Here is a 13340-nt window from a genome sequence, read left to right as displayed (position 1 = left end):
AAAGTAAGGGTCGCAACACTGAACCTTGGGGTACACCACTGATAACCTTAGACCATTCATAGTATCAATCATTAGCCACTACTATCTGAATACGGTCTTTTAGCCAGTTTTCTATCCATTTACAAACTGATTTTGTATGGAGGATGAAAAGGCATGGCTCACAATTGGTGCTCCAATTCATCCCAAAGGTGGTCAGTAGGGCAGAGATCAGAGCCCTGTGCATGACACTCGAGTTCCTCCACCATGTCTTTATGGCGCTGTATTTGGACATAGGAACGTCATGCTGGAACATCCCTAAACTGTTATCACAAGCCTGGACAAGCACAATTGTCTTTGTATGCTGTATTATTCAACTATTCTTCAGCTACAAGAGCATTTGTGAGGTCAGGTACTGGTGTTGGATGAGAAGACCTGACTCATAATTGGTGTTCCAATTCATCCCAAAGGTGCTCAGTAGTGGTAAGATCAGGGCTCTTGTAGGACACTCCAGTTCCTCCACCAAGTATTTATGAAACTGGAGTTGAGCACAGGGGCAGAGTCATGCTAAGGCAGAAAAGGGCTTTCCCCAAGCTGTTACTTCAAGATTGGAAGAGCACAATTGTCTTAAATGTCTTTGTAGGATGTAGTTGTAGAAAAGTCCTGGGGCCCCCTGAGGCCTAATGGTGACCTCCAGAGTTAGGGACAGCTGACATCCTTCAGTGTAGAGTGGGTTACAAGGTATGGTGGGTGTAATGCAAGATGAAATGGTGGGCGCCAGACACTTTTTGAATGCAAAGAGATTTGTCTCTTAAAGAGAACTGGGGGAGAGTGGGTTAGGGCCAGGACACCCTTAAGTAGATGCAGTGATAATTAGCAGAATTCAGAGACTTCTATAGGTAGACAGCCATACAAGTGAAGGCCTCCAGCCGGACACCACTTCTGTACAGGTAGGACCTCTATCTCCTATAGTAACAATCTTGGAGTAGTTACTATTGGCAATTGTATTCAACTATTTGCAACACAAACAGTTCTCAGATTACTCCCACAATTACTTACTATGGGTCTTCACTCCATGAACTCCCAGTCTTTCACTAGACTTCGGATCCATTAGCCACTGGATCCCCTGAGCTCTTCCACTTCTAGCACTCAGTATCTTCCTCAAGCGTCAACCCGGCTTCCCTGCTGGGTCCCTGGCTTGGCACTCACTGATGCTCTGCAAGCATCACCTCTGCTGTCCCACTGGGTCCCTGACTTGGCACTTGCTGAGGTTTTCCCACTTCCTCACTGTCCCCGGCTGTTGAGAAGTCTGCTCTGGTACTGTCCTCAGCTTATTCACAGTGGTCTACGGTAACAAGGCGAATGCTCTCTTAATGGCGACAGCTTCCCCTTTCCACCTCCAACCACAGTTGGTTCCCTGTCCGGCAGAACAGTTACTTCTGGTTGGACTACAAGCCCGCAGTCCCAACCCTGCGCTGCTCTCCTGCTTCTGGATAGGCCCTCAGACAGCCTAGCAGCCAGATGTCCCTGGGATAGGCCTCAGGCTTCGGGCCTAGCAGCCCGGGGCAGCATAACACACATCCACCCAGAAAGCCGTCCAAGTGGCAAAGAACCCCAATCACCTGACTCCACCCAAATAAATAGGCTCTCCCAGCAGGCCAAGGGACTTAAAGAAATCCCTACCAATTGGCTGAGACACCCCATCCATTCATAATCTGTCCTTGTATGCCCTGGTCTTATCTAATGTCACCAGCTCCCATGCCAACTAGTGACAGAAAAGAGAAGTGCAGCAATTCCAGAATTAGGGGAAAATCAATTGATCCCCTAACAATTGGCCAAGGCAACTATCGCCTGGCTACTAAATTTGATAGCAACCCTGCCTAAACATCAGTTAATATAGGGTGATTTGCTTCCCTAGGTCAAGAAAAACAGTGCCACATCCAATAATACATTTGTATATAAGAAAAGAGATTCCCCTGAGTGGACTTTAAAGGCACTTGCTAACAAGTATTTAAATGATAAGTATATATAACAGAGTATAAAGAGTAAACAGATTTTTTATTTCGACATAGCATAGATTAAAAACATAATGTATCGTACATTCAACGGAGCATATTACAGAATTAATAAATTTCAGTGTTGATATCAAACAATAGATTGTATGAGGGCTCTTTTTCTCACACCCAACGCGTTTTGGAATAAAGAGTGTTTTTGTCCTCCTTCAGGGATATAGCAGAAAAGAGCAATTCATCTAAAATAATTACAATGTACAAAAATGAGTGGGTTACCATGAAATATACATATGGATATATTCATCCAGTATATGGTTAGATAATAAATCACTCACTTATAATATGGTTCGTTGAGTTACTTTAAAACTCCAAAATTGGAGAGGCATTGGGCATTATTGCTGGTGTAGTTGTTATCATTGGAACATTGTGATTAGCACTAAGTAAAATTACTTGGTGATGGTCCCATTTAATGGGGCAAGGTGTCTCACCTACCCCCGTCCCTCCCGGATGCGTGCAGGCCAGAGCAATATACTGAGGCTAAAGGTGAGGGAACCCCTGTACATTTTTGTACATTGTAATTATTTTAGATGAATTGCTCTTTTCTGCTATATCCCTGAAGAAGGACAAAAACACTGTTTATTCCGAAACGCGTTGGTTGTGAGAAAAAGAGCCCTCACACAATCTATTGTTTGATATCAACACTGAAATTTATTAATTCTGTAATATGCTCCGTTGAATGTACGATACATTATGTTTTTAATCTATGCTATGTCGAAATAAAAAATCTGTTTACTCTTTATACTCTGTTATATATACTTATCATTTAAATACTTGTTAGCAAGTGCCTTTAAAGTCCACTCAGGGGAATCTCTTTTCTTATATGCCTAAACATCAGGGTGCTACATAGTATTCAACCACCATTTGTGAGGTCAGGTACTGATGTTGAATGAGAAGATCTGGCTCACAATTGGCGTTCCAATTCCCAAAACTGCTCAGAAGGCCCCTTCAAGTTCCTCCACACCAAACTGTTGCCACAAGGTTGGAAGAGCACACTTGTCTAAAATGTCTTCACTCTTCAGGCGTATTACAGGCTGAGCCAATCAAATTCTACCCAGGCAGAAATGGTTCCTCCCATTGACCATCAGGGAGGACATGATGGGGGGATTAATTGCCTGTGTATTGGCATTGGTGGCAGAACGGTTGTCCTTGATTGCTAGGATAGAGTTAGCAGAAGGTGCTTTAGTTGTAGCAACTAGCTAAGCAGCAGTGGTGGCCAATAGAGGCCATTTACATTGAAAGTTAAATGTAAATGTAGTTTAAAAGTTACATATGTACAGAGCATATAGGAATGTGCCTTGTGAATAAGCCCTTAGCATGTACATGATATTTCAGGAATTACAACAGCTAAATAAAATAATGTATAACTTTTAAAAGGATATTTAAGTAACTTAAAAAAAAATGGCTGGAGATTCTCTTTTACATAACCATCAGTTATCATGGGGAAAACAGACCTTTAGAAATACTGTATATAATTCAGCCTTACCTCCCTTCACCTTTAGGGTACATTTTTCCAAGATGGGAGTTTTCAGAGCAGGATGTTCCACTTCTACGGTCAGTTCTGCTCCATCATCGGTCTCAATGTTTGGAGTTATTCGGAGAGTACACGGGCAGCTGTAAAAAATGAAAGACCTTTTTGGGCTCAGAGGTTCCAGTTCAACTTCCATGTTATCGGCCCCTGTAAGATGTTGGATTTCATCATTTGTTTTGTGATTATAATGTCCTGGTTTATCTTGAGAGGGGTTCCATAAGCAGATTTGATGCAGAAGCTTCTTAGAATCATTGACTCTCTTCAAATATACTTTTAGATTAACTGTTTTTGGTTTAAAGTTCAATATAAAAAAATTCAGGTTTGATTTTTTCATGTGAAGCAAATATTCTGCTCCGGTGATGCCTAAAATCTGTGGAGCTGTAGGAAATAAATTTAGCAGATATGATGATGCTAAAACAGAAATAAACCCAATAAGTAGCATTTAACAGAAATTTTAACACGTATGCAATCTCAGAAAGAATACCTGGTGGCCAATGTTCGGGCACTTCCTGTTATCTTTAAATTTTTCCTGTGTTGTCACCCTCTCACATGTGCTTCTGATGTAAACAGCTGGCCATTCCGACACACATTGCATATACATGGTCCACTGTTGTCAGAAAATCAGCCCAGAGCAATAACTGTGAGCACTTGTACACAGGAGCGGGTAAAGGAGACTGCAGTAGGGATAAGCAAATCTTGCCCAGATTTGGATAGAGCCAGTTGTTTTGCCAAACCCAGTGGGAGCTTAATGCCAAATCTCATTGTTGAAAAAAAAGCCCTGCCACACGGACTGGTCTAACATATGGCTCACATCTAAGTCATCTTCACCCAACATCTTAGCACTGGAGACAAATTATAAAGTCCTAACTCGCTGGTACCTTGTACCCGCTAGAGTGGCAAAATATTCACCTAATACCTCAGCTCTTTGTTTTCGAGGATGCCCAGAAATAGGCACATATTTACACATATGGTGGACGTGCCCAGTAATCCAAACCTTCTGGAAGGAAGTCTTCGTGATTGCATCTAAAATATTTAAAAAAATAATACAACCAGATCCATATTTAACTTTACTTAATCTAAAACCGGAATGGTTAACACTCTCTCAATTCAAACTTATGATCCAACTAATAACGGCTGCAAAACAAACAGTGGCCAAGGCATGGAAATCTCCTACATTGGTACTAGCAGAAACAATTCACAGAATGAATAATACAATGTCCCATGCTAAGATGGTAGCCATCGATCAAAATCAAATTCCAAAATTTGAAAAACTTTGGCATCCTTGGATAAAACAACAGTTCCTGTCAAATTTCAATGACTCTGTCCTGTTGCCATGGTAACAGATTAAATGACTTACAGAGACACCCATTCTAAGGCTTCAATGAGAACTAAAAAGAATAATAAACTGACGAGCGGGACAACCTTGTGGACCATACCTCTACCTTTCAACCCTTTTTCTTATTTCTCTTTCCTTTTCTCCACCTTACGATTAAAGCTCATTATCAGAATTTATTTGACCTATATACACTCTACTTGTAAACAATATGTATAGTAGGTATAAATCATTTAAATACCTACAAAAGTAACTAAGGAAATGATATATATCTTTAATTTAGGTTTACGTGAACCCAATGTTTAATATTTGAAATTTTATGATATTTACCTATATAAACCCTACTGTAAAACAATGAGCTTACTTTATAGATCCTTGTAAACTTACTTTATGTATCTTTATAACATTGTATACTCAATAAACTTCTTTTGACAAGGAAAAAAAAGCCCTGCCATAGGGTGTATGTACCCATGTAAAAATAATAATAATTGTCATGTGGCTTAAGGGGTAACATTTAAAATACACAAATCTTTTAACCCCTGTACATCCACCCAACACATACAGTATCTTACAAAAGTGAGTACACCCCTCGCATTTTTGTAAATATTTTATTATATCTTTTCATGTGACAACACTGAAGAAATGACACTTTACTACAATGTAAAGTAGTGAGTGTACCGCTTGTATAACAGTGTAAATTTGCTGTCCCCTCAAAATAACTCAACACACAGCCATTAATGTCTAAACCGCTGGCAACAAAAGTGAGTACACCCCTAAATAAAAATGTGCAAATTGGGCCCAAAGTTTAAATATTTTGTGTGGCCGCCATTATTTTCCAGCACTGCCTTAACCCTCTTGGACATGGAGATCCCCAGAGCTTTACAGGTTGTCACTGGAGTCCTCTTCTACTCCTTCATGATGACATCATGGAGCTGGTGGATGTTAGAGACCTTGTGCTCCTCCACCTTCTGTTTAAGGATTCCCCACAGATGCTTAATAGGGTTTAGGTCTGGAGACATGCTTGGCCAGTCACTCTATCACCTTTACTCTCAGCTTCTTTAGCAAGGCAGTGGTCGTCTTGGAGGTGTGTTTGGGGTCCTTATGTTGGAATACTGCCCTGCGGCCCAGTCTCTGAAGGGAGGTGATCATGCTCTGCTTCAGTATGTCGCAGTACATGTTGGCATTCATGGTTCCCTCAATGAACTGTAGCTCCCCAGTGAAGGCAGCACTCATGCAGCCCCAGACCATGACACTCCCACCACCATGCTTGACTGTAGGCAAGACACACTTGTCTTTGTACTCCTCACCTGGTTGCCGCCACACAGCTTGACACCATCTGAACCAAATAAGTTTATCTTGGTCTTATCAGACCACAGGACATTCCAGTAATCCATGTCCTTAGCCTGCTTGTCTTCAGCAAACTATTTGCGGGCTTTCTTGTGTATCAGCTTCCTTCTGGGACAACAGCCATGCAGACCAATTTGATGCAGTGTGCGGCGTATGGTCTGAGCACTGACAGGCTGACCCTCCACCCCTTCAACCTCTGCAGCAATGCTGGCAGCACTCATAGGTCTATTTCCCAAAGACAACCTCTGGATATGACGCTGAGCACGTACACTCAACTTCTTTGGTCGACCATGGCGAGGCCTGTTCTGAGTGGAACCTGTCCTGGTAAACCGCTGTATGGTCTTGGACACCATGCTGCAGCTCAGTTTTAGGGTCTTAGCAATCTTCTTATAGCTTAGGACATCTTTATGTAGAGCAACAATTCTTTTTTCAGATCCTCAGAGTTCTTTGCTATGAGGTGCCATGTTGAACTTCCAGTGACCAGTATGAGAGCGTGAGAGTGATAACACCAAATTTAACACACCTGCCCCCCATTCCCACCTCAGACCTTGTAACACTAACGAGTCACATGACACCGGGGAGGGAAAATGGCTAACTGGGCTCAATTTGGACATTTTCACTTAGGGGTGTACTCACTTTTGTTGCCAGTGGTTTAGACATTAATGGCTGTGTGTTGAGTTATTTTGAGTGGACAGCAAATTTACACTGTTATACAAGTTGTACACTCACTACTTTCTCAAAACAAATAATGCTGTGCTGGTGTTAATTTGTTTGGTTGTGTGGTTTTGTTAATTATTTGTTTTGAGTTTTATTTGCACATTTATATTGGGAGTGTGTTACTTGCTGCTTGCATATATTACACAGAATGTATTCTAGTTGCACGCAAGATTATTTATATTATATTTATATTTTATTATATTTATAACACTCACTACTTTACATTGTAGCAAAGAATGAAATGTTTTAAAAAATGTGAGGGGTGTACTCACTTTTGTGAGATACTGTATGTGTGGCTGCAAAAGGGTGGGATTTAACTTTAAATCTTCACATTATTTTTGTAGGACTGGATGTGGGGAAGAGATCCTTGTTTCTTAGGACTGGGACAAGGTACCTTGAAAGGGTGCTGAGGGTTTTCCACCCCACCCTGCAAACATTGCATTCTTGTGTCCTTCAAGTCCAGCCATTAATGAGACAGAGGCTTTGACATTCAAAAGACCCAACACAAGGAAAGTAGCCTGGTATATTAAAGGGTGGTGTGGTGAAGAAGATTTGTACTTTGGAGAGACAAGGCAACCCATTCAAAAACTAAAGGCCCAACATTGAAGGTAACATTATACAGGTCAAGACTCGGTGGTTTTCCTACAACTTAAAGCGGAGCTCCACCCAATTTTGAGAGGTGGTCTTAAATGAAATACCACCTCTCCACCCCTAGTTTTTGGACATTTAAACATTTTTTTTTACTTTCTCTCGTACTAAGAGTACTTCCAATCCAGCCGGGCCTCGGCCAAGGACGTCACATCCTCTTCTGTGGCAAGCCCCCATTGTCTTCTGGGACATATGTGTGTCCCAGAAGATAAGCTTGCCATTCACAAAGGCTCCACTGCCAGTTTCCCTTAGTTGAAATGGCGGCGCCTGCACCGGATCCGATGGATGGATCATCCTTTGGGGGCCAACATCCCGGGCTCCCTGGACAGGTAATTGTCCTTAATAAAAGTCAGCAGCTACAGTGTTTGCAGCTGCTGACTTTTGTAAAAGAATAGTTTTCGGCTGGAACACCGCTTTAAGGAAAAAAAGATATTGTTTTGAGGAGAGTAAGGTGCATTTTTTGGACAGAGATGACAACTGATTTGCAAGAGTTGTGAAACAACTCTACATTGAAATAGAACAGCCATCCCTGAACAGAGATGGAGGCCTTCAATTTCATTTCTCTTCCACATATAATGCTGTTTTAACATCTGTACCCTGTTGTACCCTGGCTTTTTGACAACAGTTCACACATGAATTAACATGAATTAACATTTATGAAACCTTCTTGCCAACAAGAATGGAAGAAGACCTCCCATCCTGTTCTTGGACAATAACATCTGCTTTTCCATGATGATTGAATCAAGGCATTGGTGCTATTTGTGTGGATATAAATGGTGGGGTATCATCCAGACACTCATTAGAACTGAAGAAGTAGCTTGGATAAGCAGCAAAACATCTCCAACACAAGTTCAGTTGAATACCACTAGCGCTCTCTCTCTCTCTCTCTCTCTCTCTCTCAGGGACTGTTGTTGGACGAGAAGGCCTGGCTCGCAGTCTCCGCTCTAAAATCATCCCAAACGTGTTTTATTGGGTTGAGGTCAGGACTCTGTGCAGGCCAGTCAAGTTCCTCCACCCCAAACTCGCTCACCCATGTCTTTATGGACCTTGCTTTGTGCACTGGTGGGCAGTCATGTTGGAACAGGAAGGGGCCATCCCCAAACTGTTCCCACAAAGTTGTCCAAAATGTCTTGGTATGCTGATGCCTTAAGAGTTCCCTTCACTGGAAATAAGGGGCCAAGCCCAACCTCTGAAAAACAACCCCACACCATAATCCCCCCTCCACCAAATGATTTGCACAAAGCAAGGTCCATAAAGATATGGATGAGAGAGTTTGGGGTGGAGGAACTTGACTGACCTGCACAGAGTCCTGACCTCAACCCGATAGAACACCTTTAGGATGAATTATAGCGGAGACTGCGAGCCAGACCTTCTCATCCAACATTAGTGCCTGACCTCACAAATGCGCTTCTGGAAGAATGGTCAAACATTCCCATAGACACACTCCTAAACCTTGTGGACAGCCTTCCCAGAAGAGTTGAAGCTGTTATAGCTGTAAAGGGTGGGCCAACTCAATATTGAACCCTACGGACTAAGACTGGGATGCCATTAAAGTTCATGTGTGTGTAAAGGCAGGTGTCCCAATACTTCTGGTAATACAGTCTATCTATTATCTATCTGTCTATCTATCTATCTATCTATCTATCTATCTATCTATCTATCTATCTATCTATCTATCTATCTATCTATCTATCTATCTATCTATCTATCTATCTATCTATCTATCTATCTTTTTTATAAATTAGATCATGCATATTAATTTGTCTGTAGTTTTAATTAGGACTCTGATCATAGCATTGGAAATAGATACATCCTTACCTTTTTTATAAAAAAGAGCTATACAGACTGCTACCGCCACAACCAATAGAATGAGAACAAGAATAATAATGACAATTGTAGTCGAGATCGCCCCAGAGGTGGTGGGCTGTTCTGCAATGATAAAAATAAAGACAAAGTTAAAGTGGTTGTAAGCCCTGGTTCACACTGGTGTGATTTATCATGTGATTTAACAGTTCAAAACCGCATGACAAGTCGCACCGCATTGCCGGCAATGGAACTGTTCAAATCATTGTGACTCAAGTTGCAGCAACTGAAAACGGTTCCTGCACTACTTTTTGGGGATTTCATTGTGACTTGCATAGACTTCTGTTCAATTAAGTCGCAAGCAGCAATGAAATTGGAGGTCCAAATCGCACTGATCTGCAGCTTTGAAATTGTGCTGAAGTAGCGCGATTTCAAAGCCGCACTGGTGTGAACCAGAGCAAATCCCCAGACATGAAATCTGAACAAAACACATATTTCTGTAGTGTTTACTCCCCTCTCCAAACCACTGAGAGATTTACCAAACCTGGAGCACTCAGAATCTGTCATGGTAGCCAATCAGCTTCAAACTTCAGCTTGTTCAATGAAGCTTTGACAATAAAACCTGGAAGCTGATTGGTTTCTATGCAGAGCTGCACCAGAATTTGCACCATCCAGTTTTAGTAAACAACCCCCCAAGTGTCATTAACAACTGCTGTCTAGTTCCCCTGTTTTCTACAGGGGTCTCTTATGACAAGTTTTCCTGACTCCAGCAGCTAAAAACATGAAGGGCAGGAAGCTCCAACACACAGCCTGTGATTGACAGCCTCAGCTCTGTTTCTGAGTGCTGTCTGAAGGGGGGTGTCCCTTTCCTCCAATTAGCTTTCAGAGCTTGTGTACAGTGCGTAACTACAACAATCGGGCGCCCACAGTGACAAGTGTTACCCAGTGCTAGGGATGGACGAGCGGTTCGGCCCGAGTATGGGTTTGGGCCGAACATTTGACTGTTCGGCCGTTTTGCTGAACACCTTGATTTTGCGTGGTGTTCACTGGGTGTTCGCCCCGAGTTGAACAATAAAAAAAGTGCCCTTAAAAAAAAAAGAAAGAAAAAAAACGGCGTGGGGTCCCCCCAATTGCATACCAGACCCGAAGGAACCCCACACCAAAATTAAAAAAGATTAATGCCAGAGCCATATCCAGGCATGCAGCAGGGCAGGTCAGGAAAGGGGGAGAGCAAGCGCCTCCCTCCTGAACCATACCAGGCCACCTGCCCTCAACATGGGGGGTGGGTGCTTTGGGGCCGGGGGGCTCTACTCCCCCCCCCACCCAAGTTGATGAGGACTAGGGATGAGCTTCGAGTCGAACATCGGCTGTTCGCCAGTTCTCCGAACAGCGAACAATTTGGGGTGTTCGCGGCAAATTTGAAAGCTGCGGAACACCCTTTAAAAATCTATGGGAGAAATCAAAAGTGCTACTTTTAAAGGCTTATATGCATGGTATTGTCATAAAAAGTGTTTGGGGACCTGTGTTCTGCCCCAGGGGACATGGATCAATGCAAAAAAAAGTTTTAAAAACGGCTGTTTTTTCAGGAGCAGTGATTTTAATAATGCTTAAAGTGAAACAATAAAAGTGTAATATTCCTTTAAATTTCATACCTGGGGGGTGTCTATAGTATGCCTGTAAAGGGGCGCATGTTTCCCGTGTTTAGAACAGTCTGACAGCAAAATGACATTTCAAAGGAAAAAAAACTACTTGCGGCTATTAATGAATTGCCGGTCCGACAATACACATAAAAGTTCATTGATAAAAACGGCATGGGAATTCCCCACAGGGGAACCCCGAACCAAAATTAAAAAAAAAATGACGTGGGGGTCCCCCTAAATTCAATACCAGGCCCTTCAGGTTTGGTATGGATATTAAGGGGAACCCTGGCCAAAATTTTTTTTTTAAATGGCGTGGTGTCTCCCTCAAAATCTATACCAGACCCTTCAGGTCTGGTATGGATTTTAAGGGGAACCCCGCGCCAAATTTTTTTAAAAAAATGGTGTGGGGTCCCCCCAAAAATCCATACCAGACCCTTATCCGAGCATGCAACCTGCCAGGCCGCATTAAAAGAGGGGGGAACGAGAGAGCGCCCCCCCTCCTGAACCACACCAGGCCACATGCCCTCAACATTGGGAGGGTGCTTTGGGGTAGCCCCCCAAAACACCTTGTCCCCATGTTGATGGGGACAAGGGCCTCATCCCCACAACCCTTGTCTGGTGGTTGTGGGGGTCTGCGGGCGGGGGGCTTATTGGAATCTGGAAGCCCCTTTTAAAAAATGGCGTGGGGTCCCCCCAAAAATCCATACCAGACCCTTATCCGAGCATGCAACCTGCCAGGCCGCATTAAAAGAGGGGGGAACGAGAGAGCGCCCCCCCTCCTAAACCACACCAGGCCACATGCCCTCAACATTGGGAGGGTGCTTTGGGGTAGCCCCCCAAAACACCTTGTCCCCATGTTGATGGGGACAAGGGCCTCATCCCCACAACCCTTGCCTGGTGGTTGTGGGGGTCTGCGGGCGGGGGGCTTATTGGAATCTGGAAGCCCCTTTTAACAAGGGGACCCCCAGATCCCGGCCCTCCTACCATTTCACAAAAAACTGTTAAAAATGACAAGAGACAGTTTTTGACAATTCCTTTATTTAAATGCTTCCTCTTTCTTCTTCAGAGATGATCAAATACCACCAAAAGAAAGCTCTATTTGTGGGAAAAAAAGGACGTCAATTTTGTTTCGGAGCCACGTCGCATGACCGTGCAATTGTCAGTTAAAGCGACGCAGTGCTGAATCGCAAAAAGTGCTCTGGTCAGGAAGGGGGTAAATCCTTCCGGGGCTGAAGTGGTTAAAGGGCCATTTTTAAAATTTTTTTTTTTAACCACTTGCCGACCGCCTCACGCTGATATACGTCAGCAGAATGGCACGGGCAGGCAGAATCAAGTACCTGTGCGTGATCTGCCTCCCGCGGGTGGGGGGTCCGATCGGACCCCCCCGGTGCCGAGGCGGTTTGGCGTTTGTCCAGCGTCCGGAGGTGAGGGGGAGGCCATCCATTCGTGGCCCCCCCCTCGTGATCGCTGCCGGCCAATTGGATCATTCCTCTGCTGCTGTATGCTAAACAGCAGCAAAGGAAATGATGTCATCTCTCCTCGGCTCGGTATTTTCCGTTCCGGCGCCGAGGAGAGAAGACTGTAATGTGAGTGCACAAACACTACACACACAGTAGAACATGCCAGGCACACATAACACCCCCCGACCCCCCCCCCCCCTGATCACCCCCCAATCACCCCTCCCCCCCCCGTCACACTGACACCAAGCAGTTTTTTTTTTTTCTGATTACTGCATGGTGTCAGTTTGTGACAGTTATTGTGGTAGGGCAGTTAGTGTTAGCCCCCTTTAGGTATAGGATACCCCCCTAACCACCCCTAATAAAGTTTTAACCCCTTGATCACCCCCCGTCACCAGTCACTAAGCGATCATTTCTCTGATCGCTGTATTAGTGTCGCTGGTGACGCTAGTTAGGGAGGTAAATACTTAGGTTCGCCGTCAGCGTTTTATAGAGTCGGGGACCCCCATATACTATCTAATAAATGTTTTAACCCCTTGATTGCCCCCTAGTCAACCCTTTCACCACTGATCACCGTATAACCATTACGGGTGACGCAGGTTAGTTCGTTTATTTTTTATAGTGTCAGGGCACCCGCCGTTTATTACCGAATAAAGGTTTAGCCCCCTAATCGCCCGGCGGTGATATGCGTCGCCCCAGGCAGCGTCAGATTAGCGCCAATACCGCTAACACCCACGCACACAGCATACGCCTCCCTTAGTGGTATAGTATCTGAACTGATCAATATCTGATCCAATCAGATCTATACTAGCGTCCCCA

The 13340-nt window shown here is 43.7% G+C and overlaps 1 protein-coding gene across 1 annotated transcript in view; it reads right to left on the bottom strand.

Annotated features, from left to right (window-relative positions):
* The window catches only part of LOC141111894 (uncharacterized), a 101968-nt gene that overhangs the window by 45991 nt on the left and 42637 nt on the right, over positions 1-13340 (bottom strand). The window contains exons 4-5 of the mRNA XM_073604105.1: positions 9440-9550; positions 3532-3954 (exon numbers count right to left, since the gene is read on the bottom strand). Of these exons, the coding sequence (XP_073460206.1) occupies positions 3532-3954; positions 9440-9550 (534 nt within the window). The remainder of the gene's footprint in view (positions 1-3531; positions 3955-9439; positions 9551-13340) is intronic.

Source organism: Aquarana catesbeiana, linkage group LG11 (assembly GCF_042186555.1).
Source record: "Aquarana catesbeiana isolate 2022-GZ linkage group LG11, ASM4218655v1, whole genome shotgun sequence".
Classification (NCBI taxonomy): domain Eukaryota; kingdom Metazoa; phylum Chordata; class Amphibia; order Anura; family Ranidae; genus Aquarana; species Aquarana catesbeiana.
The sequence above is the reverse complement of the archived record's forward strand: the minus strand, read 5'-3'. Positions and strand labels throughout refer to the sequence as shown.